General features: G+C 43.4%; 1 protein-coding gene across 1 annotated transcript in view; it reads right to left on the minus strand.

Moving 5' to 3' along the window:
- Nucleotides 1-25,368, minus strand: part of BICC1 (BicC family RNA binding protein 1) — a 564,931-nt gene that overhangs the window by 15,767 nt on the left and 523,796 nt on the right. Inside the window, 2 exon segments of the mRNA XM_078784015.1 lie at nucleotides 18,042-18,141; nucleotides 23,916-24,091. Of these exon segments, the coding sequence (XP_078640141.1) occupies nucleotides 18,042-18,141; nucleotides 23,916-24,091 (276 nt within the window).

A 25,368-nucleotide genomic window follows, 5' to 3' on the forward strand; every position in this document is an offset into this window, starting at 1 on the left:
GTTATTTGTGCAAGCAACTGTACCTGGCTCGTGGTTATTTGTGCAAGCAACTGTACCTGGCTCGTGGTTATTTGTGCAAGCAACTGCACCTGGCTCGTGGTTATTTGTGCAAGCAACTGTACCTGGCTCGTGGTTATTTGTGCAAGCAACTGTACCTGGCTCGTGGTTATTTGTGCAAGCAACTGTACCTGGCTCGTGGTTATTTGTGCAAGCAACTGTACCTGGCTCGTGGTTATTTGTGCAAGCAACTGTACCTGGCTCGTGGTTATTTGTGCAAGCAACTGTACCTGGCTCGTGGTTATTTGTGCAAGCAACTGTACCTGGCTCGTGGTTATTTGTGCAAGCAACTGTACCTGGCTCGTGGTTATTTGTGCAAGCAACTGTACCTGGCTCGTGGTTATTTGTGCAAGCAACTGCACCTGGCTCGTGGTTATTTGTGCAAGCAACTGTACCTGGCTCGTGGTTATTTGTGCAAGCAACTGTACCTGGCTCGTGGTTATTTGTGCAAGCAACTGTACCTGGCTCGTGGTTATTTGTGCAAGCAACTGTACCTGGCTCGTGGTTATTTGTGCAAGCAACTGTACCTGGCTCGTGGTTATTTGTGCAAGCAACTGTACCTGGCTCGTGGTTATTTGTGCACATGCTCTTGCCGTGGTTATGACTTCGCCTCGTTCGGTCCTGATCTATCACTGTGTTTCTGGCTGGAAGTGGGAAGACGGGCGGCCACGACCTTATTAACAGCCTGCGCGAAGCTGAGTGAGGTGCCATCCTTGGGTAAATATACTTGTAATATTCGTTAAAAAAAACAAAAACATGATGGAGTGGAAAGTTAACAGGGTGTCGTGTTTTATTGAGGAAATGTTTGACAATGTTTGCATTTAATGGACGGATGGTTTTGGATTTAGCGGTTGAGTGCATCTTCTGGAATGTTCCAGGGGGAGAAGGAGATTTGTTTTGCGGAGGAGATTAGTGTTGGATCGCAAGGAAAAACAACACGTGTTTGTAAGTAAATCGAAGTTTCCCCCAATAATAATTAGTGTTATAAACCCACGAGTTAATTGTGAACAAGATTGTACAAGGTTGGGATCACGTGATTATAGGTGTACTGAAACACGAGGCAAAGGATGTTTCCGTCAAGAAATGTTTTATTTCTTTAGATGGTGCCAGCTCTAATGTACCAAAAAGCACCACCTGATGCATGTACTAAAGAGGGTGGTCTTGACCTGAGGAATGTGTTCCCTTCCCTTGCTTTAATGCCACTGCCACGTTTGCCTTGCCTTTACCACAGTTTGATGATGACTTTGTTTTGTGAAGATCTGATTAAAATTCCAAAGTTTCAATTTTGCGACGATACAACAACAACAACAACAACAACAACAACATGCATTTTAAGGCCATTTTCCCTGCTAGAGCGGGGGTTAGCCTTGAGGGCCCCATGACAATCTTCTCCATTTTGCCCTATGTTCTGCATCTCTCCTTGTTAACCCCCTTGCCCGCATTTCTTCTTCCACCATCTGTAGCCAAGTCTTTCTCGGTCTTCCCCGTCCTCTACTTCCTTCTACATTCATTTCCATCACTCTTTTCAACCAGTCACTTTCATCCTTCCTCAACACATGAACAAACCATCTCGACCTGTTTCTCTTCACAGCATCAATCACAGGCAATATTCCCATCATCTTTCGCAATTCATCATTTGTCTTCCTCTCTCTCAACGATACTCCGCACATCCATCGAACCATTCGCATTTCCACCCTTTCCAGCCTTCGTTGCTGCTCTACGTTCATTACCCATGTCTCGCTCCCATAAATCATAACACTTCTCACACATGCAGCATACACCTTTCCCTTCAGCTTCAGCGACACTCTCCTCCTCATCAGCACGCCACTCAGTTCCCGAAACTTCTTCCATGCACATCTCACTCGAGCAACCGTTGCCGAGTCTGATCCACCTTCTCCATTCAGCATGTCTCCGAGGTAGCAAAATGTTTTCACACCTTCCAGCTTCACGCCGCCTCCAAGATCCAACTCAACATTTCCTCCATCTGCAGCTCCCTCTGCGCACACCTTACATTTGAATGTAGCTGCCACACTGGTAAATGACCCTCTCAGACCACTACATTTTTGATGAACCCACTCAGCACACATTGTACATTGAATTCCGACACCCTTCCTGCACACAGCACACGGCCACTTCCCAGTTCTTTCCACCTCACCACATGCTTTACCACTTGCCATCACCTTTGTCTTTCCGATATTCACCTTCAGACCTTTTGTCTCCATACATTCCTTCCACTTGTTCATCTTTTCCTTCAGTCCATCCATACTTTCCGCAATCAACACCAGATCATCTGCATACAACAACTCCCACGGTAAACCCTCCTTTACGTTCTGAGCCAGCACCTCCATCACAGCTACAAATAGTAGTGGACTTAGTACCGACCCCATATGCACTCCCACCTTCACCTCAAACTCACCACTGTTCCCGTCCTTCGTCCTTACAGCTGTGCGTGCTCTTTTGTACATTGCCATCACTACTCTGATCAACCATTCCTCCACTCCTAACTTCCTCAATGCCCATGTCAATACTTTGCGTGGAACCCTATCGAATGCTTTCTCCAGATCAACAAACCCAAAAAACAACTTCTTCCTCTTATCCATGTACTTCTCCTGCAACTGCCTCACAATGAAAAGCGCATCTGTCGTTCCTCTTCCTGGCATAAATCCAAACTGCATTTCGTCGATCTTCACTTTCTTCCTTACCCTCCTTTCCAACACCCTTTCCAATACCTTCATTCCATGCTCCAATAACTTTATCGCTCGGTACGAGCCACACTCCAGAGGGTCACCTTTCCCCTTGTATAGAGGGACGAGGGTACTCAGTTCCCAAACCACTGGAATGCGGCCTTCTTTCACCACCAGATTACAGATCTCTGTCATTCTCTTCACACCCCAACTTCCTGCTGCCTTCAACATATCTCCCACAACTCCCGTCGGCCCTCCCGCTTTTCCACTCTTCATTGCTTTTATCGCTTCCTCAACTTCCTTCTCAGTTATCTTCTCTGCCGATCCTAAAACTGGGTTACTCTCTATGTTGCCATCCCATTCATTCTCTGTATTCAACAGCATTTCCATATATCTTTTCCATCTTCCTTTAATTCCATCTGGGTCGACAACGATTTGTCCCACTTCATCCTTCAAGCAACTCACCCCCATCGATACAGTAAATTTGCGACGATACAGTAAAATTATTCCAGTTGGAGTATCCCCGAGTGAATTTGTGTGTCCAGGTTTACCGGGCAACACCTATTTTGGGGAGGCAACCCTTCGCCCCCCCATCCCCCCCCCCCAGTAGACCCCCATTTTCTTTTCTTTTTTTAATGCCGTGAACAAACTTTGGTACATCACGGGTGGTAAAGGCTGCGGTCAAGTTTCATCAAAATCGTATATGTAGTTTCAGAGAAGAAGGCAAATATTTATTTTGGGGGGTGAAACCTGGACCTACAATAGATCCTCTTCGGCTTCCAATTTCTTCGTGCTGTGAACAAACTTTGGCACAGCACAAGTGATGAAGGTTGTGGTCAAGTACACATTGTTTCGATGAAATAGTTTCAGAGGAAAAAGCAAATTCCTATTTTGGGGGGTGAAACCTACTGGGGGATGAAAACCCCCATTTTTCTTTAATGCCGTGAACAAACTACAGCCAGAATATAGCACATATCATTTGTGCCAAGTCTCGTCACAATCCCATCAGCGGTTTCGGAGAAGAAGTTGCAAGTGTTGACAGACCGATGGACTGACGTAGGACAATGTGCCATCGCATAAGCTCCCCGGAAATGGGTTTCAGGTGAGCTAAAAATTATACAGGAGGAGGTGCACCTATGGTGAAAATTTCGTGTCCATTGGACCAACAGTTGCAGAGAAAATAAAATTTATACTGATTGGATAACAAACAAACAACAGGCATTTTAAGGCCATTTTCCCTGCTAGAGTGGGGGTTAGCCTTGCGGTCCCCATGACAATCTTCTCCATTTTGCCCTATTTTCTGCATCTCCCCTTGTTAACCCCCTTGCCCGCATTTCTTCTTCCACCATCTTTAGCCAAGTCTTTCTCGGTCTTCCCCGTCCTCTACTTCTAGTCAGGTTCACGATGTCAATAAATTATATTTCGTTCAAAATCATGGTAGATTAGCAAACCTATACATTTTTGGAAAGGTTATAGCATAAGGAAACTAAAAATCAATGTTTACATTTGGAGAGATACCTGTATGGCGGCCATTTTGGATTTTCAAAATGGCCACTGTAAAATACATATTTTGTTCTATTTCTGCCTCTAATTACCCTAAAAACTTTTAAAAATATACTAAACCTATATTTTCAGGGACAAGGAATCCAATGAAAGTATCAAATTAGTGCTATGGGGAATGGTAAGACACGAATCAAAGGTTTTGAATTGCAAAATACTGTCTTTATATTCGCGATAAGTTGCATAATCAAATACATGTTATCATTTTGTACAGGCAGTTAATAACATCAAAATGTGTCACAATAATTCATATCACCAAACATACACGGGCAGTCAGCAAAATCATACATACACATGCAGTCAGTATAACTTCACATCTACACAGGCAGTCAATGACAAAATATACACAGGCAGTCAATGGCATCAAACATACACGATTACAGAATATGCCATTCAGAGTTCGTCATCACTGTCCTGTGTGTCGTATCCGACAATATAGTCCGCATCGTTTTCACAGTCCGTTCCACACAAGCAAAGGTCGGTCAAATTGATTGGCAAATCGAATTGGTCGAATGGTCGATCGAATCGAATTCGATGAATCGAATCGAATCGATCAAATTGGTTGAATGGTCGAATTGGTCGACTGGAATTGGTCAATTTGGTCGAATTGGTCGAATCGAATTGGTCAGAATTGGCAAATGTAAACATTGATTTTCAGATTTTCCATGTAATAACGTTTCCAAAAATGTATAGGTTTGCTAATCTACCATGATTTTGAACGAAAAAACATAGTGAACCGAACTATTCCTTCTACATTCATTTCCATCACTCTTCTCAACCAGTCACTTTCATCCTTCCTCAACACATGACCAAACCATCTCGACCTGTTTCTCTTCACAGCATCCATCACAGGCTCTATTCCCATCATCTTTCGCAATTCATCATTTTTCTTCCTCTCAACGATACTCCGCACATCCATCGAACCATTCGCATTTCCACCCTTTCCAGCCTCGTTGCTGCTCTACGTTCATTACCCATGTCTCGCTCCCATAAATCATAACACTTCTCACACATGCAGCATACACATTTCCCTTCAGCTTCAACAACACTCCCCTCCTCGTCAGCACGCCACTCAGTTCCCGAAACTTCTTCCATGCACATCTCACTCTCGCAACCGTTGCCGAGTCTGATCCACCTTCTCCATTCAGCATGTCTCCTTGGTAGCAAAATGTTTTCACACCTTCCAGCTTCACGCGGTCTCCAAGATCCAACTCAACATTTCCTCCATCTGCAGCTCCCTCTGTGCACATCTTACACTTGAATGTAGCTGCCACACTGGTTAATGACCCTGTGAGACCACTACATTTTTGATGAACGCACTCAGCGCACATTGTACATTGAATGGAGTTCACTCCGACACCCTTCCTGCACACAGCACACGGCCACTTCCTAGTTCTTTCCACCTCAACACATGCTTTACCACTTGCCATCACCTTCGTCTTTCTGATATTCACCTTCAGACCTTTTGCCTCCATACATTCCTTTTACTTGTTCATCTTCTCCTTCAGTCCATCCATAATGTTGAACCCTCATGGTTTTGCAGAACCCTAACAACTCTGAGATATTGTGGTGCAAATTTTTCGGAAGATGGCGCCTGTACCACGTGACCTATGACGTCATACTTGTCACAAAATTCTACAGGAGGACCTACTCCCATAGTGACAATTTTGTGTCAGCTGCCCGAAAAAAATCAGCTCGAACGTTACCGCTGCTACTGCCAGCGCTTCCGCTTCATTCTCGGTTTGACTTTTGAAGAAATTAGCAACTTTTTGAAGACTTTCATGGAATTTCTTGTCTGCTTTTGTTTTTTTTCGTTTTTTCGCTCCTCTTTGATAATTTTGTTTCATTGTTTTTGCTTAACTTTGCCGAGGTACGCTGTAAAGTAACGTCAGCACGATTTTTGAAACGTCAGCGCCATTTTTGAAAAAAATAATTACAACTGATGAATAGCGCTAGCAAGATCGATCAAGTGTCAATGTGTGGGCGTCATAAAAAAAAAATACAATGACAATTACAAATACTATTTACGAAGGGAAGGTAGATATCTGGACCGAGTTTGTGGAATTTTTTGCTATCGGAGAAAACTCAAATACAGTCGATGAAAACACTATCACATTTTTCATTCTATACACTGGATGATGTAATTGATGGATTCTTCTGGAGGTCATATGGCATATCATGCACACTGGCCATCACTCACTCCCCTCTTCCCCCCCCCCCCCCCACACCCACTGGCCATCACTCACTCCCCTCTCCCCCCCCACACCCACTGGCCATCACTCACTCCCCTCGCCCCCTCTCCCCCCCCACCCCCCCCTCAGCATGGGGCCCTGGGCAATTACCCAGTCATGTGTCATTTTTTTCGATATCATATCCAAGATGGCCATCCATACATTCCCGCCAACTGGCGGCCATTTTGTTACTTAAACGTGTCCCCAACCATTTCTCGACATGCAGGCACTAGTTTTGTTCAAACTTGGCACAAAGACAATACATGTGAGTATACATATGCAGAAGATTTTGTTTTGTAATTCGACCAAATATGGTCGACTGATGGGCTGGCTTTAACTCCGTACAACACAATTACGAAAACCATTGACATTTTGATGTATTTTTCTCATTGTTCACAGGTAAACCATTCGATGTAAAATAAATATAAGTAAACACAAACAATCAACACAATATACAACAACAGGCATTTTAAGGCCATTTTCCCTGCGTTATTTTCCTAAGTTAGCCTTGCGGTCCCCATGACAATCTTCTCCATTATGCCCGATTTTCTGCATCTCCCCTTGTTAACCCCCTTGCCCGCATTTCTTCTTCGACCATCTTCAGCCAAGTCTTTCTCAGTCTTTCCAGTCCTCTACTTCCTTCTACATTCATTTTCATCACTCTTCTCAACCAGTCACTTTCATCCTTCCTCAACACATGACCAAACCATCTCAAACTGTTTCTCTTCACAGCATCAATCACAGGCAATATTCCCATCATCTTTCGCAATTCATCATTTGTCTTCCTCTCTCTCAACGATACTCCGTACATCCACCGAACCATTCGCATTTCCACCCTTTCCAGCCTTCGTTGCTGCTCTACATTCATGATCCATGTCTCGCTCCCATAAATCATAACACTTCTCACACATGCAGCATACACCTTTCCCTTCAGCTTCAACGGCACTCCCCTCCTCGTCAGCACGCCACTCAGCTCCCGAAACTTCTTCCATGCACATCTCACTCTAGCAACCGTTGCCGAGTCTGATCCACCTTCTCCATTCAGCATGTCTCCGAGGTAACAAAATGTTTTCACACCTTCCAGCTTCACGCCGTCTCCAAGATCCAACTCAACATTTCCTCCATCTGCAGCTCCCCCTGTGCACACCTTACACTTGAATGTAGCTGCCACACTGGTTAATGACCCTCTCAAACCACTACATTTTTGATGAACCCACTCAGCGCACATTGTACATTGAATGGAATTCACTCCGCCACCCTTCCTGCACACAGCACACAGCCACTTCCCAGTTCTTTCCACCTCACCACATGCTTTACTACTTGCCATCACCTTCGTTTTACCGATATTCACCTTCAGACGTTTTGTCTCCATACATTCCTTCCACTTGTTCATCTTCTCCTTCAGTCCATCCATATTTTCTGCAATCAAAACCAGATCATCTGCATACAACAACTCCCACGGTAAACCCTCCCTTACGTTCCGAGCCAGCACCTCCATCACAGCTACAAATAGTAGTGGATTTAGTACCGACCCCAGATGCACTCCCACCTTCACCTCAAACTCACCACTTTTCCCGTCCTTCGTCCTTACAGCTGTGCGCGCTCTTTTGTACATTGCCATCACTACTCTGATCAACCATTCCTCCACTCCTAACTTCCTCAATGCCCATGTCACTACTTCACGTGGAATCCTATCGAATGCTTTCTCCAGATCAACAAACCCAAGAAACAACTTCTTCCTCTTCTCCATGTACTTCTCCTGCAACTGCCTCACAATAAAAAGCATGTGTCGTTCCTCTTCCTGGCATAAATCCAAACTGCATTTCATCAATCTTCACTTTCTTCCTTCTCCTCCTCTCCAACACCCTTTCCAATACCTTCATTCCATGCTCCAATAACTTTATCGCTCGATACGAGCCACAGTCCAGAGGGTCACCTTTCCCCTTGCATAGAGGGACGAGGGTACTCAGTTCCCAAACCACTGGAATGCGGCCTTCTTTCACCACCAGATTACAGATCTCTGTCATTCTCTTCACACCCCAATTTCCCGCTGCATTCAACATATCTCCCACAACTCCCATCGGCCCTCCCCCTTTTCTACTCTTCATTGCTTTTATCGCTTCCTCAATTTCCTTCTCGGTTATCTTCTCTGCCGTTCCTAAAACTGGGTTACTCTCTATGTTGCCATCCCATTAATTCTCTGCATTCAGCAGCATTTCCATATATCTTTTCCATCGTCCTTTAATTCCATCTGGGTCCACAACGATTTGTCCCACTTCATCCTTCAAGCAACTCACCCCCATCACATCACACCTCTTTCGCTATCTGCTTTGCAATCCTGAATACCGCTCTCTGACCCTCTTCCAAATCCAAGCATTCTCCGAGCATTTTCCTACATGCCTCCTGCACCTTTGCTTCCTCTTTCTTTGCCGCCTTCCTGGCTGCCTTATAACTTTCATGCTCTGCCTTTTCTGCTCCCATACCCTTTGCCTTCTGCCACTCTTTGAACTTCTTCCTCTTCTCGTCAATCTTCTTTCCAACTTCATCATCCCACCAACATGTTTCCGAGTGCCTCGGTGGTCCTTTTGTCCATCCACATGCCTCACCAACGGCTCCCAACAGACGATCTTTCATTGACATCCAACCACTTTCAAGCTCAACCACATCATTCTCCACCATACTCAGCCTCTCTTTTAATGCCTCCCTCACTGTCACCTATTTCAACCTCCACACCTTTATTCTCGGTTGGTACTTTACCCGCCGAGCTCTCCTCGCACCTTTCACCCTTATGTCGCAGACAACCAAGTGGTGCTGTGAAACAGCCTCCTCCCCCGGGATCACCTTTGTGTCCCAGAGGTGCCCCCTATCTCGCCTACGCACCATCAGGTAGTCAACGGTTGTCGTCGACCCACCTGACGTGTATGTAACAAGCTTATTATCCTCTTTCTGGAACTGAGTATTACAAATCAACAAATCAGCTCCATCAACAAACTCCAAAATCCTTTCACCTTCTCCATTTCTCACACCATCAACACAACACACATCAACACAATATATGAGATTCAATCTTCAGTCATGGCATTGTGATGCAAATTCACGCCAACAAACGTCAAGCGACAGCTACTACGGGTGTGTGTGTGTGTGTGTGTGTGTGTGTGTGTGTGTGTGTGTGTGTGTGTGTGTGTGTGTGTGTGTGTGTGTGTGTGTGTGTGTGTGTGTGTGTGTGTGTGTGTGTGTGTGTGTGTGTTACCATTATTCTCGGTGATGGCTGAACGGATGTTTATCAAACTTTAAGAGGTTCATCAGTGAATACCAGGGGATGTTTGGGGCAAAAAAAAAGTTTTTGGATTGTTACATATTTAGGTGAATGTATGTAAATTGCCATTCAGGTTGCTTATCCGTGTGTATTATATTAAGGGTTGTTGTGATGGGAGGGTCAGGAGCCCTTCGGAACCAGTGGCCGGAAACGGAAGTGGCCGGAAACGGAAGAAGAAAAGACACGAGGAGAGAAAAGGACGGTGCTTCTTCTTCCTCGCCCCGCGACGACGAGAAGGTGGAATCGACCTTACGCTGCGCGGAAAACGCGCCGTTGCGAAACGTCTGGCGAGAGGAGTTACCTGGGCGGTAAATACCTTTGGACACGTCCAGTCACTGTGAGTTCGTGCACGAAACCAAGCGTCCGGGACAGTTTGCCCCGTCTACAAAGACGCGTACGGGTCCGCACGTTGGGCCTCGCTCGCGTCGAAAGCCGCGCTGGGTTTTGGCCCCGTCTACAAAGACGCGTACGGGTCCGCACTTGGGGCCTCGCGCACGTTGGACGCCGCGCTGGGTTTGCCCCGTGGCTTGGCAAGGAGGTGCGCTGCAGCCGCGGCCCCAGTCCGAGACGGCACGTTTAGAGCACGTCCGCCCGGGGCTCGTTCAACCGCCCGTGTGCGGAGAGGAGAGACATTGACCACGGAGGGAGTCAGGAGTGGGGCTCACGTGAGGAATGTATAAGATTAAGATGGCCATCTTAGAGTTTGTGTAGATGAGTTCACATGGTTGTAATATTGATTGTGCCTGGTTGTGTATTGTTGATTGCTCGGGGAAAATCTCCGTGGTGGTGTCTTTGAAAGTGTTTGGTATCATTACCATTGGAAATATATACTTGCACATCAGTTGTCGCCTGGGTGAAATTCCTATGGATTGCGTGGCGAATGCGCCTATATAATACTATTTGCTGGCGAAGGTCCTCTCACGGTCCGGGGGTCACCAAGACCAGGTAGTTACCGGGAGGACCACGTAACAGAATTGGGGGCTCGTCCAAATTACGATTTGCGGTTTCGCAATTGGGTCTACGTCCGGGATCTAAAAGTGTATAAAATAATAAAATAATAATATTTTTGGTAATTAAAATTTATTAATTAATTATTAATTGGTAATATTTTTTTTTGAGAAATTGGGGAAAGTCTTGGGGTGAAGGTTAACAGGTGTTAACGATAGGCACCATGGCGTTTGTGGCACAGAACTTTGGGGTAACCCCGAGTGAGGCACAGTTCCGAGCGTTGCTAAAGTCGGATCTCTTGAAATTGGCCAAACATTTTAACTTGGAGGTCCGAACTAATTTGAGGAAGGCAGAGTTGCAGGCCACGGTGATACAATCTATGGTGGGATTAGGAACATGGGACGAGTTAGCCTGGGAGTGGCTACCCGAAGAACCAGAAGACGTGGAGCTCCGGAAACTGGAGTTGCAATTACGGAGCCAGGAACGGATCAAAGAAGAAGAAAGGAAAGCAGAAAAGGAAAGAGCAGAAGAAGAAAGGAAAGCAGAAAAGGAAAGAGCAGAAGAAGAAAGGAAAGCAGAAAAGGAAAGAGCAGAAGAAGAAAGGAAAGCAGAGGAGAGGAGAGAAGAGAAACAAGCAGAGGAAAGGAGAGTGGAACGAGAACTCCAGGAAAGGTTAGCAGAAGAAGAAAGGAAAGCAGAAAAGGAAAGAGCAGAAGAGGAAAGGAAAGCAGAAAAGGAAAGAGCAGAAGAAGAAAGGAAAGCAGAAAAGGAAAGAGCAGAAGAAGAAAGGAAAGCAGAGGAGAGGAGAGAAGAGAAACAAGCAGAGGAAAGGAGAGTGGAAAGAGAACTCCAGGAAAGAAGAGAAAAGGAACAAGCAGAGGAAAGGAGAGCTGCAAGGGACCTCGAAGCAGAGGAGAGAAAAGCGGAAAGGGAATTAAAGGAACGTGACATGCAGCTTCAGCAAGAAATCAAATTCAAGGAGCTGGAGTTAATGAGAGAACGGGGAGAGGCACCACCCTTGCGGACGGGGTCGACACCTAACCAGAAAACCTGGGATGTGGGCAGACATGTGAGGCTGGTTCCACCGTTCAGTGAAAAAGAAGTCGCGAAATTTTTTCCACACTTTGAGAAAGTGGCTCGACAATTAAACTGGCCGGAGGAGGCATGGACCATACTCGTGCAAAGTGTGCTGGTGGGGAAAGCTCAGGAAATTTATTCGGCGCTACCAATGGACCAATGTGCAGATTATGAGGTACTGAAGAAGCACATCCTCAAAGCCTATGAGTTGGTTCCGGAAGCTTACAGGCAAAAATTCAGGAATGCCAGGAAGAGGGAGAGTGAGACCCATGTGGAGTTTGCCAGAGTGAAAGAAAACATGTTTGATCGGTGGTGTGAGTCAAAAGGAGTCGGGAAAGACTTCGAAACATTGCGGGACTTGATCCTGGTGGAGGAATTCCAGCAGTGTGTCCACGAGGACATCAAAGTGTACCTGCAGGAAAAGAAAGTACCGAAGTTGTGGGACGCAGCCACCATGGCAGATGATTATGCCTTAACCCACCGAATAGGGGTCCACAAACCTAACTCCTCGCCTAGACTTCAGCAGGGGAGTTATGGAACACCCGGGGCGGAGAATGACCTTACATGGCGGCGGCCTCGAGATGATTATGGGGACAACTATGATACCCCAACGGTTAGAAATCCGAGGGCTACGGGCCCAAGACAAACTTATTTTTCGGGGGGCTCAAGGCCGACCCCGAGGTTCTCCCCCGGGCCTACTTGTGCTTTTTGCCATAAAACTGGACACTTGATGTCCCAATGTTACCTCCGAAAAAGGGAGAACCCGGAACGGAATCAGTCTAGTGCGACTCCGAATGCACTGGCAAGTGTGAGAAATCATTCTTGGAGAGCAGAGCTGGGGGAAGATTCCCCTGTCAAAGGTACGGCGTCCCGGGAGAACCTTGTTCAGGAGGGCTACAAACATTTCATTTCAGAGGGGTTCGTGTCGCTGGATGGCGACCCGAGTAACCAGAAGCCAGTTAGGGTATTGAGGGACACAGGAGCACACCAATCGTTGATGCTGGAGGGCATTTTGCCATTGTCGGAGAAGACGGCAACTGGGGTTAGTGTGCTTTTACAGGGGGTCGGGGGCTATGTTAAAGCTCCGCTTCATGTCATCCAGTTGAGTTCTGAGTTGGTATCCGGGCCGGTCACCGTAGGCTTACAAGCCACCCTTCCTGTGGAGGGAATCTCTTTTATTATCGGGAATGATTTGGCCGGGGGGCGAGTTTCGGGTAATCCAAGAATGGTGGACAAGCCCAGTAAGGAAAATAACACCACTCGGTTAGAGATGGAGATTCCGGGTATCTTTCCATCCTGTGCAGTGACTCGGGCTATGGGTAGAAAGCACGCGGAAGAGAAGGAGGAAGAAAGAGAGGGGGAGTTGGAACCCTTAGAGGTACGGGAAGACAACTCGGAACAGGGAAATAACCAGGGGAGGGATTCCCAGGAATTTCGAGAAAGGGTAGCGTCTGGAACGCAAGGGGACGTGGAGTGTCCGTCGGAGACCGCAGAGAACGAAGTGGAGCAAACCGCGCTGGTCCGGAGGAGACTAGTGGAAGAACAACACGAAGACTCGGAGATCCAGAGGTTAATGGAGAAAGCCGTTACGGAAGAAGAGGCTACGAAGATACCTGTGGGGTATTTCATGAAGGGGGAAACCCTAATGAGGAAATGGAGGCCCCCGGAGGTACCCGCAGACGATGAGTGGAAAGTTCACTATCAGATTGTGGTGCCACCGCTGTACCGGAAGGAGATCTTGAGTTTGGCACATGAGACCCCTTGGGCCGGGCACCTGGGAGTGAACAAGACCTGTGACAGGATATTAGTACATTTTTTCTGGCCGGGACTGCGACGGGATGTGGCGGAGTTCTGCAAGTCCTGCCATTCTTGTCAGCTGGTGGGAAAGCCGAATCAAAAAATTCCCCCCGCCCCGTTAAAGCCAATTCCAGCTTTTGAAGAGCCATTCAGCCGAGTCATTGTGGACTGTGTGGGCCCTTTACCCAAAACCAAAGCTGGACATCAATACTTACTGACCATCATGTGTGCGTCCACCAGGTTCCCCGAGGCAGTGCCCCTGAGGAAAATAACGGCGGCAGTTATTGCAAAGGCCTTGATTAAATTTTTCACTTGGGTTGGCCTACCTAGGATCATTCAATCGGATCAGGGGACCAATTTCATGTCCACACTGTTCCAGCAAGTGGTACACCTGTTGGGGGTGGAACAAGTAAGATCCAGCGCCTACCATCCCGAGAGCCAAGGGGCCCTGGAAAGGTTTCACCAGACTTTAAAGAATATGATCCGAACGTATTGTTTTGAATGTGCCAAGGATTGGGATGAAGGGATACCCCTATTGTTGTTTGCGGCGAGGGAGTCCGTGCAGGATTCCTTGGGATTCAGCCCGTTTGAACTGGTGTTTGGACACGCAGTGCGGGGACCGTTGAAATTGGTGAAAGAACAGTGGTTACTACAGGAGTCCCGGACACCGATGAGGGAGTATGTGGCCACAGTAAAAAACCGATTGGCAAAGGCGTGTGAGGTGGCACGACGGAACTTGAGAAGGGCCCAGGGGAAAATGAAGGAGAGACATGACAAGACCTCGCAGATAAGGAATTTCAGTCCTCAGGACCGGGTGTTAGTATTGCTGCCCGTTCCAGGTCAGCCCCTCCAGGCTAGATATTTCGGTCCTTATGCAGTGGAGGAGAGGGTGAATGAGACAGACTACGTGGTGACCACTCCCGACCGACGAAAAAAGCGACAGTTGTGTCATGTCAACCGACTGAAGAAATATCATGAGAGGGAACCGGTGGAAGACGTAGTTCCTGTCTCACCGGTCGTACCAGTGACAATGGACGGAAACGCCGGTGTGAAGTTTGATAACTTGGATGACCAGGCCTGCCCCAAATTGACGAACACCGAAGTGTTGAATCATTTGGATGAGAAGTTAGGTCATTTAACAAGGGAACAGCAAGGACAACTGTCCAGCCTAATGTTCGAATTTAAACATTTGTTCACAGATGTACCTGGTCGTACGGACTTAGTATATCATGATATCGAGGTGGGGGAGGCCACTCCAGTGAAACAACACCCCTATCGGATGAACCCGGTAAAGATGGAGTACCTTCGGAAGGAGATGCAATATATGTTGGACAATGACATCATCGAACCAAGCAACAGTGAATGGAGCTCCCCATGTGTGTTGGTTCCGAAACCCGATGGCAGCTTCCGGTGTTGTACGGATTTAAAACGGGTGAATGCAGTGACCAAGACCGACTCCTATCCGCTCCCGAGGATTGACGACTGTATTGATCGAATAGGCCCAGCTAAATTTGTTACCAAATTTGACTTGCTGAAAGGGTATTGGCAGATCCCTCTTACCGATAGAGCCAAAGAAATCTCAGCTTTGGTCACTCCGAACGGGTTATATCAGTACAAGGTCCTCCCTTTTGGGTTGAAGAACGGGCCGGCGACATTTCAACGACTGATTAATAGGCTCATTGCAGACCTGGAGGGGGTGGAGGCATATCTGGATGATGTAATCATCCACACCATGACCATGGAAGACCATATTAAGCAAATCCATGCATTTTTTCAGACGATGTCCGAGGCAGGTCTGACCATCAACTTAGCCAAGAGTGAATTTGTAAGAGCACAGGTAGTGTTCCTCGGCCATGTAGTAGGGCAGGGTCAAGTACAACCAGTGACCGCCAAGGTAGAAGCTATCGATCGCTTCCAAGTCCCAAAGGGGAAGAAAGAGCTGATGAGATTCTTAGGGATGGCGGGGTGGTACCGGCGGTTCTGTAAGAATTTTTCGGATGTGGTAGCCCCTTTAACGAGTTTGTTGAGAAAGGAGACCCCATTCGTTTGGGATGGCAAATGTCAGGCGGCCTTTGCCCATGTCAAAGCGATACTAATGAGCTCTCCGGTCCTAACCGCTCCGGACTTTCAGGCACCTTTCAAGTTGGCCGTAGATGCAAGCGATGTGGGGGCGGGAGCGGTCTTGTTACAGGAAGATGAGGATGGGGTGGACCACCCCGTGTGCTACTACTCCAAAAAGTTCAATAAACATCAGGTAAATTATGCCACCGTGGAGAAAGAGACCCTGGCTCTCCTGCTAGGGCTTCAACATTATGAGGTGTATTTAGGAATCACGTCCTTTCCCATAAAGGTCTTTACGGATCACAACCCCTTAACCTTCATTCAAAGAATGAAAAATAAAAATCAGAGGTTGATGAGATGGAGTTTGGCTTTGCAGGGGTTCAACTTGGAAATTGAACATGTACGGGGCCGGGACAATGTCGTGGCGGACGCTTTGTCCAGATTGAGTTAATCTGGGGGGGGGGGGGGTTGAGTGATCTGGTTTGTTTCTCCAAATTGGCCGGCAAAGAAAGTTTCGCTGGGTTCAAACTTTCTTTCTTGAAGGGGGGGAGTGTTACATATTTAGGTGAATGTATGTAAATTGCCATTCAGGTTGCTTATCCGTGTGTATTATATTAAGGGTTGTTGTGATGGGAGGGTCAGGAGCCCTTCGGAACCAGTGGCCGGAAACGGAAGTGGCCGGAAACGGAAGAAGAAAAGACACGAGGAGAGAAAAGGACGGTGCTTCTTCTTCCTCGCCCCGCGACGACGAGAAGGTGGAATCGACCTTACGCTGCGCGGAAAACGCGCCGTTGCGAAACGTCTGGCGAGAGGAGTTACCTGGGCGGTAAATACCTTTGGACACGTCCAGTCACTGTGAGTTCGTGCACGAAACCAAGCGTCCGGGACAGTTTGCCCCGTCTACAAAGACGCGTACGGGTCCGCACGTTGGGCCTCGCTCGCGTCGAAAGCCGCGCTGGGTTTTGGCCCCGTCTACAAAGACGCGTACGGGTCCGCACTTGGGGCCTCGCGCACGTTGGACGCCGCGCTGGGTTTGCCCCGTGGCTTGGCAAGGAGGTGCGCTGCAGCCGCGGCCCCAGTCCGAGACGGCACGTTTAGAGCACGTCCGCCCGGGGCTCGTTCAACCGCCCGTGTGCGGAGAGGAGAGACATTGACCACGGAGGGAGTCAGGAGTGGGGCTCACGTGAGGAATGTATAAGATTAAGATGGCCATCTTAGAGTTTGTGTAGATGAGTTCACATGGTTGTAATATTGATTGTGCCTGGTTGTGTATTGTTGATTGCTCGGGGAAAATCTCCGTGGTGGTGTCTTTGAAAGTGTTTGGTATCATTACCATTGGAAATATATACTTGCACATCAGTTGTCGCCTGGGTGAAATTCCTATGGATTGCGTGGCGAATGCGCCTATATAATACTATTTGCTGGCGAAGGTCCTCTCACGGTCCGGGGGTCACCAAGACCAGGTAGTTACCGGGAGGACCACGTAACAGGATGAAAACAAAAACTTTATATTTCCTGAGCCTTTGTAGCCATATAAAATGTAACATTAAATTATCCTCGATTAGTATGTGTTTGGGGTTAAGGGGGGGAAGGGGGAGTGTAATATCATATTAAATATAAATTTTCCTTATTGGGAGTAAATAGCGGAATAGAAAAAAAAAAATGATTTCTTCAAAATGTGAACAGGATTAGAACATCACCGGGCAACGCCGGGTACTCCTGCTAGTTAACCATAAAGGGTTTTAGTTAGCCAGCCTTGCAATTAAAACGTGGTTGGGTTGTGATCTTGTTGTTAGATTCTAAATCCGTGAGCCTTAAAACAAATAAATCGACACCAAGATGAGGAAAATCTATCAAGTAGTTGTGATTCAATGACACTTTCTTCGACATAATGGGTCGATATGAAGGGTATTTTGAATGACGTAATTTATACCATATATGGTGATCAGGGTTTGTGTGAACCACCCAGGTGTTTATTCTGACCATATAATCACATGTGGGCAGATTGTCTGTAAGAAAAGGATGCCATCTAATCAAGACTTCCTCTTTTTCAGGATTGGCAGGCTGACTTTTTAAAACAAGGCCACAATTTTCTCTCACAAAATCAATTGTCAGCTGTCTTGTGTTGTTAAAAATGTTCATCATATAATGTACCTCATGAGGCCTTTTTAAAGTTTGCATTTGAAACAAGTTTCGTACCGTTAATGCTAAATCCGAAAGTACCATTCCACGACAGAGTTAAACAGTGAATTAAATAATAATAAAAAAAAATGTTTGACCTTTATCCTTAAAAAGGTGCATTAAACTCACCTGAGATAGCCAGAAGCATTTTTCTACGAGCACCAAAGGTGTTTACACCCAACTCCTTTAAATCTTGATCGCTTAAGGTGAGAAACATGTGCAGGTCAACCTATGGGGGGTGGGGGGGGGGGGGTCGCACACCATATTATGATGCTTAATGGAATGATCTGTTTGTTACTATGTACGAGAATTCTTAAACACATGTCATGATCTGGTTGTTACTATGTACAAGAATTGTTAAATACACGTCATGATCTGGTTGTTACTATGTACAATAATTGTTAAACACATGTCATGATCTGGTTGTTACTATGTACAAGAATTGTTAAACACACGTCATGATCTGGTTGTTACTATGTACAATAATTGTTAAACACACGTCATGATCTGGTTGTTACTATGTACAATAATTGTTAAACACACGTCATGATCTGGTTGTTACTATGTACAAGAATTGTTAAACACACGTCATGATCTGGTTGTTACTATGTACAATAATTGTTAAATACACGTCATTATCTGTTTGTTACTATGTATGAGAATTGTTAAACACATGTCATGATCTGGTTGTTACTATGTACAAGAATTGTTAAACACACGTCATGATCTGGTTGTTACTATGTACAATAATTGTTAAACACACGTCATGATCTGGTTGTTACTATGTACAAGAATTGTTAAACACACGTCATTATCTGTTTGTTACTATGTACGAGAATTGTTAAACACATGTCATGATCTGGTTGTTACTATGTACAAGAATTGTTAAACACACGTCATGATCTGGTTGTTACTATGTACAATAATTGTTAAACACACGTCATGATCTGGTTGTTACTATGTACAAGAATTGTTAAACACACGTCATGATCTGGTTGTTACTATGTACAAGAATTGTTAAACACACATCATTATCTGTTTGTTACTATGTACGAGAATTGTTAAACACATGTCATGATCTGGTTGTTACTATGTACAAGAATTGTTAAACACACGTCATGATCTGGTTGTTACTATGTACAATAATTGTTAAACACACGTCATGATCTGGTTGTTACTATGTACAAGAATTGTTAAACACACGTCATGATCTGGTTGTTACTATGTACAATAATTGTTAAATACACGTCATTATCTGTTTGTTACTATGTATGAGAATTGTTAAACACATGTCATGATCTGGTTGTTACTATGTACAATAATTGTTAAATACACGTCATTATCTGTTTGTTACTATGTATGAGAATTGTTAAACACACGTCATGATCTGGTTGTTACTATGTACAAGAATTGTTAAACACACGTCATGATCTGTTTGTTACTATGTACAAGAATTGTTAAACACACATCATTATCTGTTTGTTACTATGTATGAGAATTGTTAAACACACGTCATGATCTGGTTGTTACTATGTACAAGAATTGTTAAACACACGTCATGATCTGTTTGTTACTATGTACAAGAATTGTTAAACACACATCATTATCTGTTTGTTACTATGTATGAGAATTGTTAAACACACGTCATGATCTGTTTGTTACTATGTATGAGAATTGTTAACCACACGTCATGATCTGTTTGTTACTATGCACGAGAATTGTTAACCACACGTCATGATCTGGTTGTTACTATGTACGAGAATTGTTAACCACACGTCATGATCTGTTTGTTACTATGTATGAGAATTGTTAAACACACGTCGTGATCTGTTTGTTACTATGTACGAGAATTGTTAAACACGTCATGAGCTGGTTACTATGTACAAGAATTGTTAAACACACGTCATGATCTGGTTGTTACGATGTTCAAGAATTGTTAACCACACGTCATGATCTGTTTGTTACTATGCACGAGAATTGTTAAACACACGTCATGATCTGGTTGTTACTATGTACAAGAATTGTTAAACACACGTCATGATCTGGTTGTTACGATGTTCAAGAATTGTTAAACACACGTCATGATCTGTTTGTTACTATGCACGAGAATTGTTAACCACACGTCATGATCTGGTTGTTACTATGTACGAGAATTGTTAACCACACGTCATGATCTGTTTGTTACTATGTATGAGAATTGTTAAACACACGTCATGATCTGGTTGTTACTATGTACAAGACTTGTTAAACACACGTCATGATCTGTTTGTTACTATGTATGAGAATTGTTAAACACACATCATTATCTGTTTGTTACTATGTACGAGAATTGTTAACCACACGTCATGATCTGTTTGTTACTATGTATGAGAATTGTTAAACACACGTCATGATCTGGTTGTTACTATGTACAAGAATTGTTAAACACACGTCATGATCTGTTTGTTACTATGTACAAGAATTGTTAAACACACATCATTATCTGTTTGTTACTATGTATGAGAATTGTTAAACACACGTCATGATCTGTTTGTTACTATGCACGAGAATTGTTAACCACACGTCATGATCTGGTTGTTACTATGTACGAGAATTGTTAACCACACGTCATGATCTGTTTGTTACTATGTATGAGAATTGTTAAACACACGTCATGATCTGGTTGTTACTATGTACAAGAATTGTTAAACACACGTCATGATCTGTTTGTTACTATTTATGAGAATTGTTAAACACACATCATTATCTGTTTGTTACTATGTACGAGAATTGTTAAACACACGTCATGATCTGTTTGTTACTATGTATGAGAATTGTTAAACACACGTCATGATCTGGTTGTTACTATGTACAAGAATTGTTAACCACACGTCATGATCTGTTTGTTACTATGTACGAGAATTGTTAACCACACGTCATGATCTGGTTGTTACTATGTATGAGAATTGTTAAACACACGTCATGATCTGGTTGTTACTATGTACAAGAATTGTTAAACACACGTCATGATCTGTTTGTTACTATGTACAAGAATTGTTAAACACACATCATTATCTGTTTGTTACTATGTACGAGAATTGTTAAATACACGTCATGATCTGGTTGTTACTATGTATGAGAATTGTTAAACACACGTCATGATCTGTTTGTTACTATGCACGAGAATTGTTAAACACGTCATGATCTGGTTGTTATGATGTTCAAGAATTGTTAAACACACATCATGATCTGTTTGTAACTATGTACGAGAATTGTTAAACACACGTCATGATCTGTTTGTTACTATGTATGAGAATTGTTAAAGACACGTCATGATCTGGTTGTTACTATGTATGAGAATTGTTAAAGACACGTCATGATCTGTTTGTTACGATGTATGAGAATTGTTAAAGACACGTCATGATCTGGTTGTTACTATGTACAAGAATTGTTAAACACACGTCATGATCTGTTTGTTACTATGCACGAGAATAGTTAAACATGTCATGATCTGGTTGTTATGATGTTCAAGAATTGTTAAACACACATCATTATCTGTTTGTTACTATGTACAAGAATTGTTAAACACACATCATTATCTGTTTGTTACTATGTATGAGAATTGTTAAACACACGTCATGATCTGGTTGTTACTATGTACAAGAATTGTTAAACACACGTCATGATCTGTTTGTTACTATGTACAAGAATTGTTAAACACACATCATTATCTGTTTGTTACTATGTACAATAATTGTTAAACACACGTCATGATCTGGTTGTTACTATGTACAAGAATTGTTAAAGACACATCATTATCTGTTTGTTACTATGTATGAGAATTGTTAAACACACATCATTATCTGTTTGTTACGATGTATGAGAATTGTTAAATACACGTCATGATCTGGTTGTTACTATGTACAAGAATTGTTAAACACACATCATTATCTGTTTGTTACTATGTATGAGAATTGTTAAACACACGTCATGATCTGTTTGTTACTATGCACGAGAATTGTTAAACACGTCATGATCTGGTTGTTATGATGTTCAAGAATTGTTAAACACACATCATGATCTGTTTGTAACTATGTACGAGAATTGTTAAACACACGTCATGATCTGTTTGTTACTATGTATGAGAATTGTTAAAGACACGTCATGATCTGGTTGTTACTATGTATGAGAATTGTTAAAGACACGTCATGATCTGTTTGTTACGATGTATGAGAATTGTTAAAGACACGTCATGATCTGGTTGTTACTATGTATGAGAATTGTTAAACACACGACATGATATGTTTGTTACTATGTATGAGAATTGTTAAACACGTCATGATCTGGTTGTTACGATGTTCAAGAATTGTTAAACACACATCATGATCTGTTTGTTACAATGTGCGAGAATTGTTAAAGACACGTCATGATCTGGTTGTTACGATGTTCAAGAATTGTTAAAGACACGTCATGATCTGGTTGTTACGATGTTCAAGAATTGTTAAAGACACGTCATGATCTGTTTGCTACAATGTACGAGAATTGTTGAACACGTCATGATCTGTTTGTTACAATGTACGAGAATTGTGAAAGACACATCATGGTCTGTTTGTTGCAATGTACGAGAATTGTTGAACACATCATGATCTGTTTGTTACAATGTATGAGAATTGTTAAAGACACGTCATGATCTGTTTGTTACAATGTATGAAAATTTATAAAGACGTCCTGATCTGTTTATTACTGTGTTCGAGAATTGTTAAAGACACGCCATGATCTGTTTGTTACTATGTACAATAATTGTTAAAGACACGCCATGATCTGTTTGTTACTATGTACAATAATTGTTAAACACACGTCATGATCTGTTTGTTACAATGTACGAGAATTGTTAAAGATGTCATCTGTTTGTTACTATGTACAGGAATTGTTAAAGATGTCATCTGTTTGTTACTATGTACGAGAATTGTTGAAGACACGTCGTGATCTGTTTGTTACAATGTACGAGAATTGTTGAACACGTCATGATCTGTTTGTTACAATGTATGAGAATTGTTAGACACGTCATGATCTGTTTGTTACAATGTATGAAAATTGATAAAGACGTCATGATCTGTTTGTTACTATGTACGAGAATTGTTGAAGACACGTCGTGATCTGTTTGTTACAATGTACGAGAATTGTTGAACACGTCATGATCTGTTTGTTACAATGTATGAGAATTGTTAAAGACACGTCATGATCTGTTTGTTACAATGTATGAAAATTTATAAAGACGTCATGATCTGTTTGTTACTGTGTTCGAGAATTGTTAAAGACACGTCATGATCTGTTTGTTACAATGTATGAGAATTGTTAAAGACACGTCATGATCTGTTTGTTACAATGTATGAGAATTGTTAAAGACACGTCATGGTCTGTTTGTTACAATGTATGAAAATTTATAAAGACGTCATGATCTGTTTGTTACTATGTACAAGAATTGTTAAACACACGTCATGATCTGTTTGTTACAATGTACGAGAATTGTTAAAGATGTCATCTGTTTGTTACTATGTACAGGAATTGTTAAAGATGTCATCTGTTTGTTACTATGTACGAGAATTGTTGGACACGTTGTGATCTGTTTGTTACAATGTACGAGAATTGTTGAACACGTCATGATCTGTTTGTTACAATGTATGAAAATTGATAAAGACGTCATGATCTGTTTGTTACTGTGTTCGAGAATTGTTAAAGACACGTCATGATCTGTTTGTTACTATGTACAAGAATTGGTAAACACACGTCATGATCTGTTTGTTACTGTGTACGAGAATTGTTAAACACGTCATGATCTGTTTGTTACAATGTACGAGAATTGTTAAACATTTAAGTCATCATCTGTTTATTAGCATTAATGAACATAAACAAGATCAGCGTTGGAAATGACGAATAAAGAGATATTAAAATTTTTGGATTTAATTAAATCGAGGAAAAAATTGGTACAAAAAGGAGTAAATTCAAAATACAGTTCAGACATACCTCTTGCTGGTGGAAGACTTCAATGTACTTTTCTAAGCTCAGTTTGCTGAAGAGTTCAGGTAGATCAGCTACATCACTATGCGGCAGTGTTCCCAGACTGCACATTGCAGGGTGTGACTTGACATTGAGGCATGATGGGAGTGCCAGGTGAGCATCACTGCTCACAATATTGTCATCTAGGAAACACAAGTTATAGTCGTGCAGTGTTTCAAGAGTCACGTGACATACCAAGTGAGTTAAAGTTTTCTTGTGTTTTTAAAGATGACCACAAAAAGTGTTTTATCAGCATCACCTATGGTCATATTTCCAAACCCGCACCTACTTTGACCCTCCCCCTCCCCCATAGCCCGCCTTGGACCCCGATTTTTGTCGGGAACAAACGTTGGAACATCACAGGTGATGCACGCAATGTTGTGGTCAGGTTTCATCAGGATTGTTTGTGTAGTTTCTGAGAAGAAAGCAAAAACCTACAGTCGTGGCCAAAAATATTGGCACCTTTGCACTTTTTTCAAATAACTCGCAAATTCTCAAAAAATAAGTTGAAATTGACAAAAGTATTTTGTCTCCACAATTCTTTATTTCACTTAATATTACAGAAACTTTGTTTTTGATTCAGAACTTAATATATCCTTTTAAATCAGAAAATAAAGAGAAATGGCATTGACAAAATTATTGATTGACACCCTCGACTTAATATTTGGTAGCACAGACTTTCGACAAAATACCTGCAGTCAAGCGCTTCCTATAGCCATGAATGAGCTTCCTATAGCCATGAATGATCTTCCTACACCTCTCCACTGGCAGTTTGTCCCACTCTTCTTCTGCAAACTGCTCTAGTTCTCCCAGATTGGAAGGGTGCCTTCTCCCAACTGCTGTTTTCAGATCTCCCCACAGATGTTCAATGGGTTTTATATCTGGACTCATTGCTGGCCACTTCAGAACAGTCCAGCATTTTGTCTTGAACCATTCCTGAGTGCTTTTTGAAGTGTGTTTGGGGTCATTGTGCTGCTGCAAGACCCATGACCTTCGACGGAGACCCAGCTTTCTGACATGGGTTGAACATTGCGCTTCAAAATGCCTTGGTAATCTCCTGATTTCATGATGCTATTCACACATTCAAGGCACCCAGTGCCAGAGGCAGCACAGCAACCCCAAAACATCACTGAACCTCCTCCATGTTTGACTGTAGGGAAGGTGTTCTTTTCTTTGAAGGCTTCATTTTGTTTTCTGTGAACATAGAGATGATGTGCTTTACAAAAAAGCTCTAATTTGGTCTCATTTGACCACAGGACATTCTCCCAGAAGGATTTTGGCTTGTTCAGGTGTGTTTTGGCAAACTCCAGTCTGGTTTTCTTTTGTTTCTCTCTCAGCAGTGGGGTCCTCCTGGGTCTCCTACCATAGAACCCCCTTTCATCGAGTTGGCGACGGATGGTGCGAGTTCAAACTGTCGTAC

Source organism: Myxine glutinosa, chromosome 8 (genome assembly GCF_964187855.1).
Source record: "Myxine glutinosa chromosome 8, kmMyxGlut1.1, whole genome shotgun sequence".
Lineage (NCBI taxonomy): Eukaryota > Metazoa > Chordata > Myxini > Myxiniformes > Myxinidae > Myxine > Myxine glutinosa.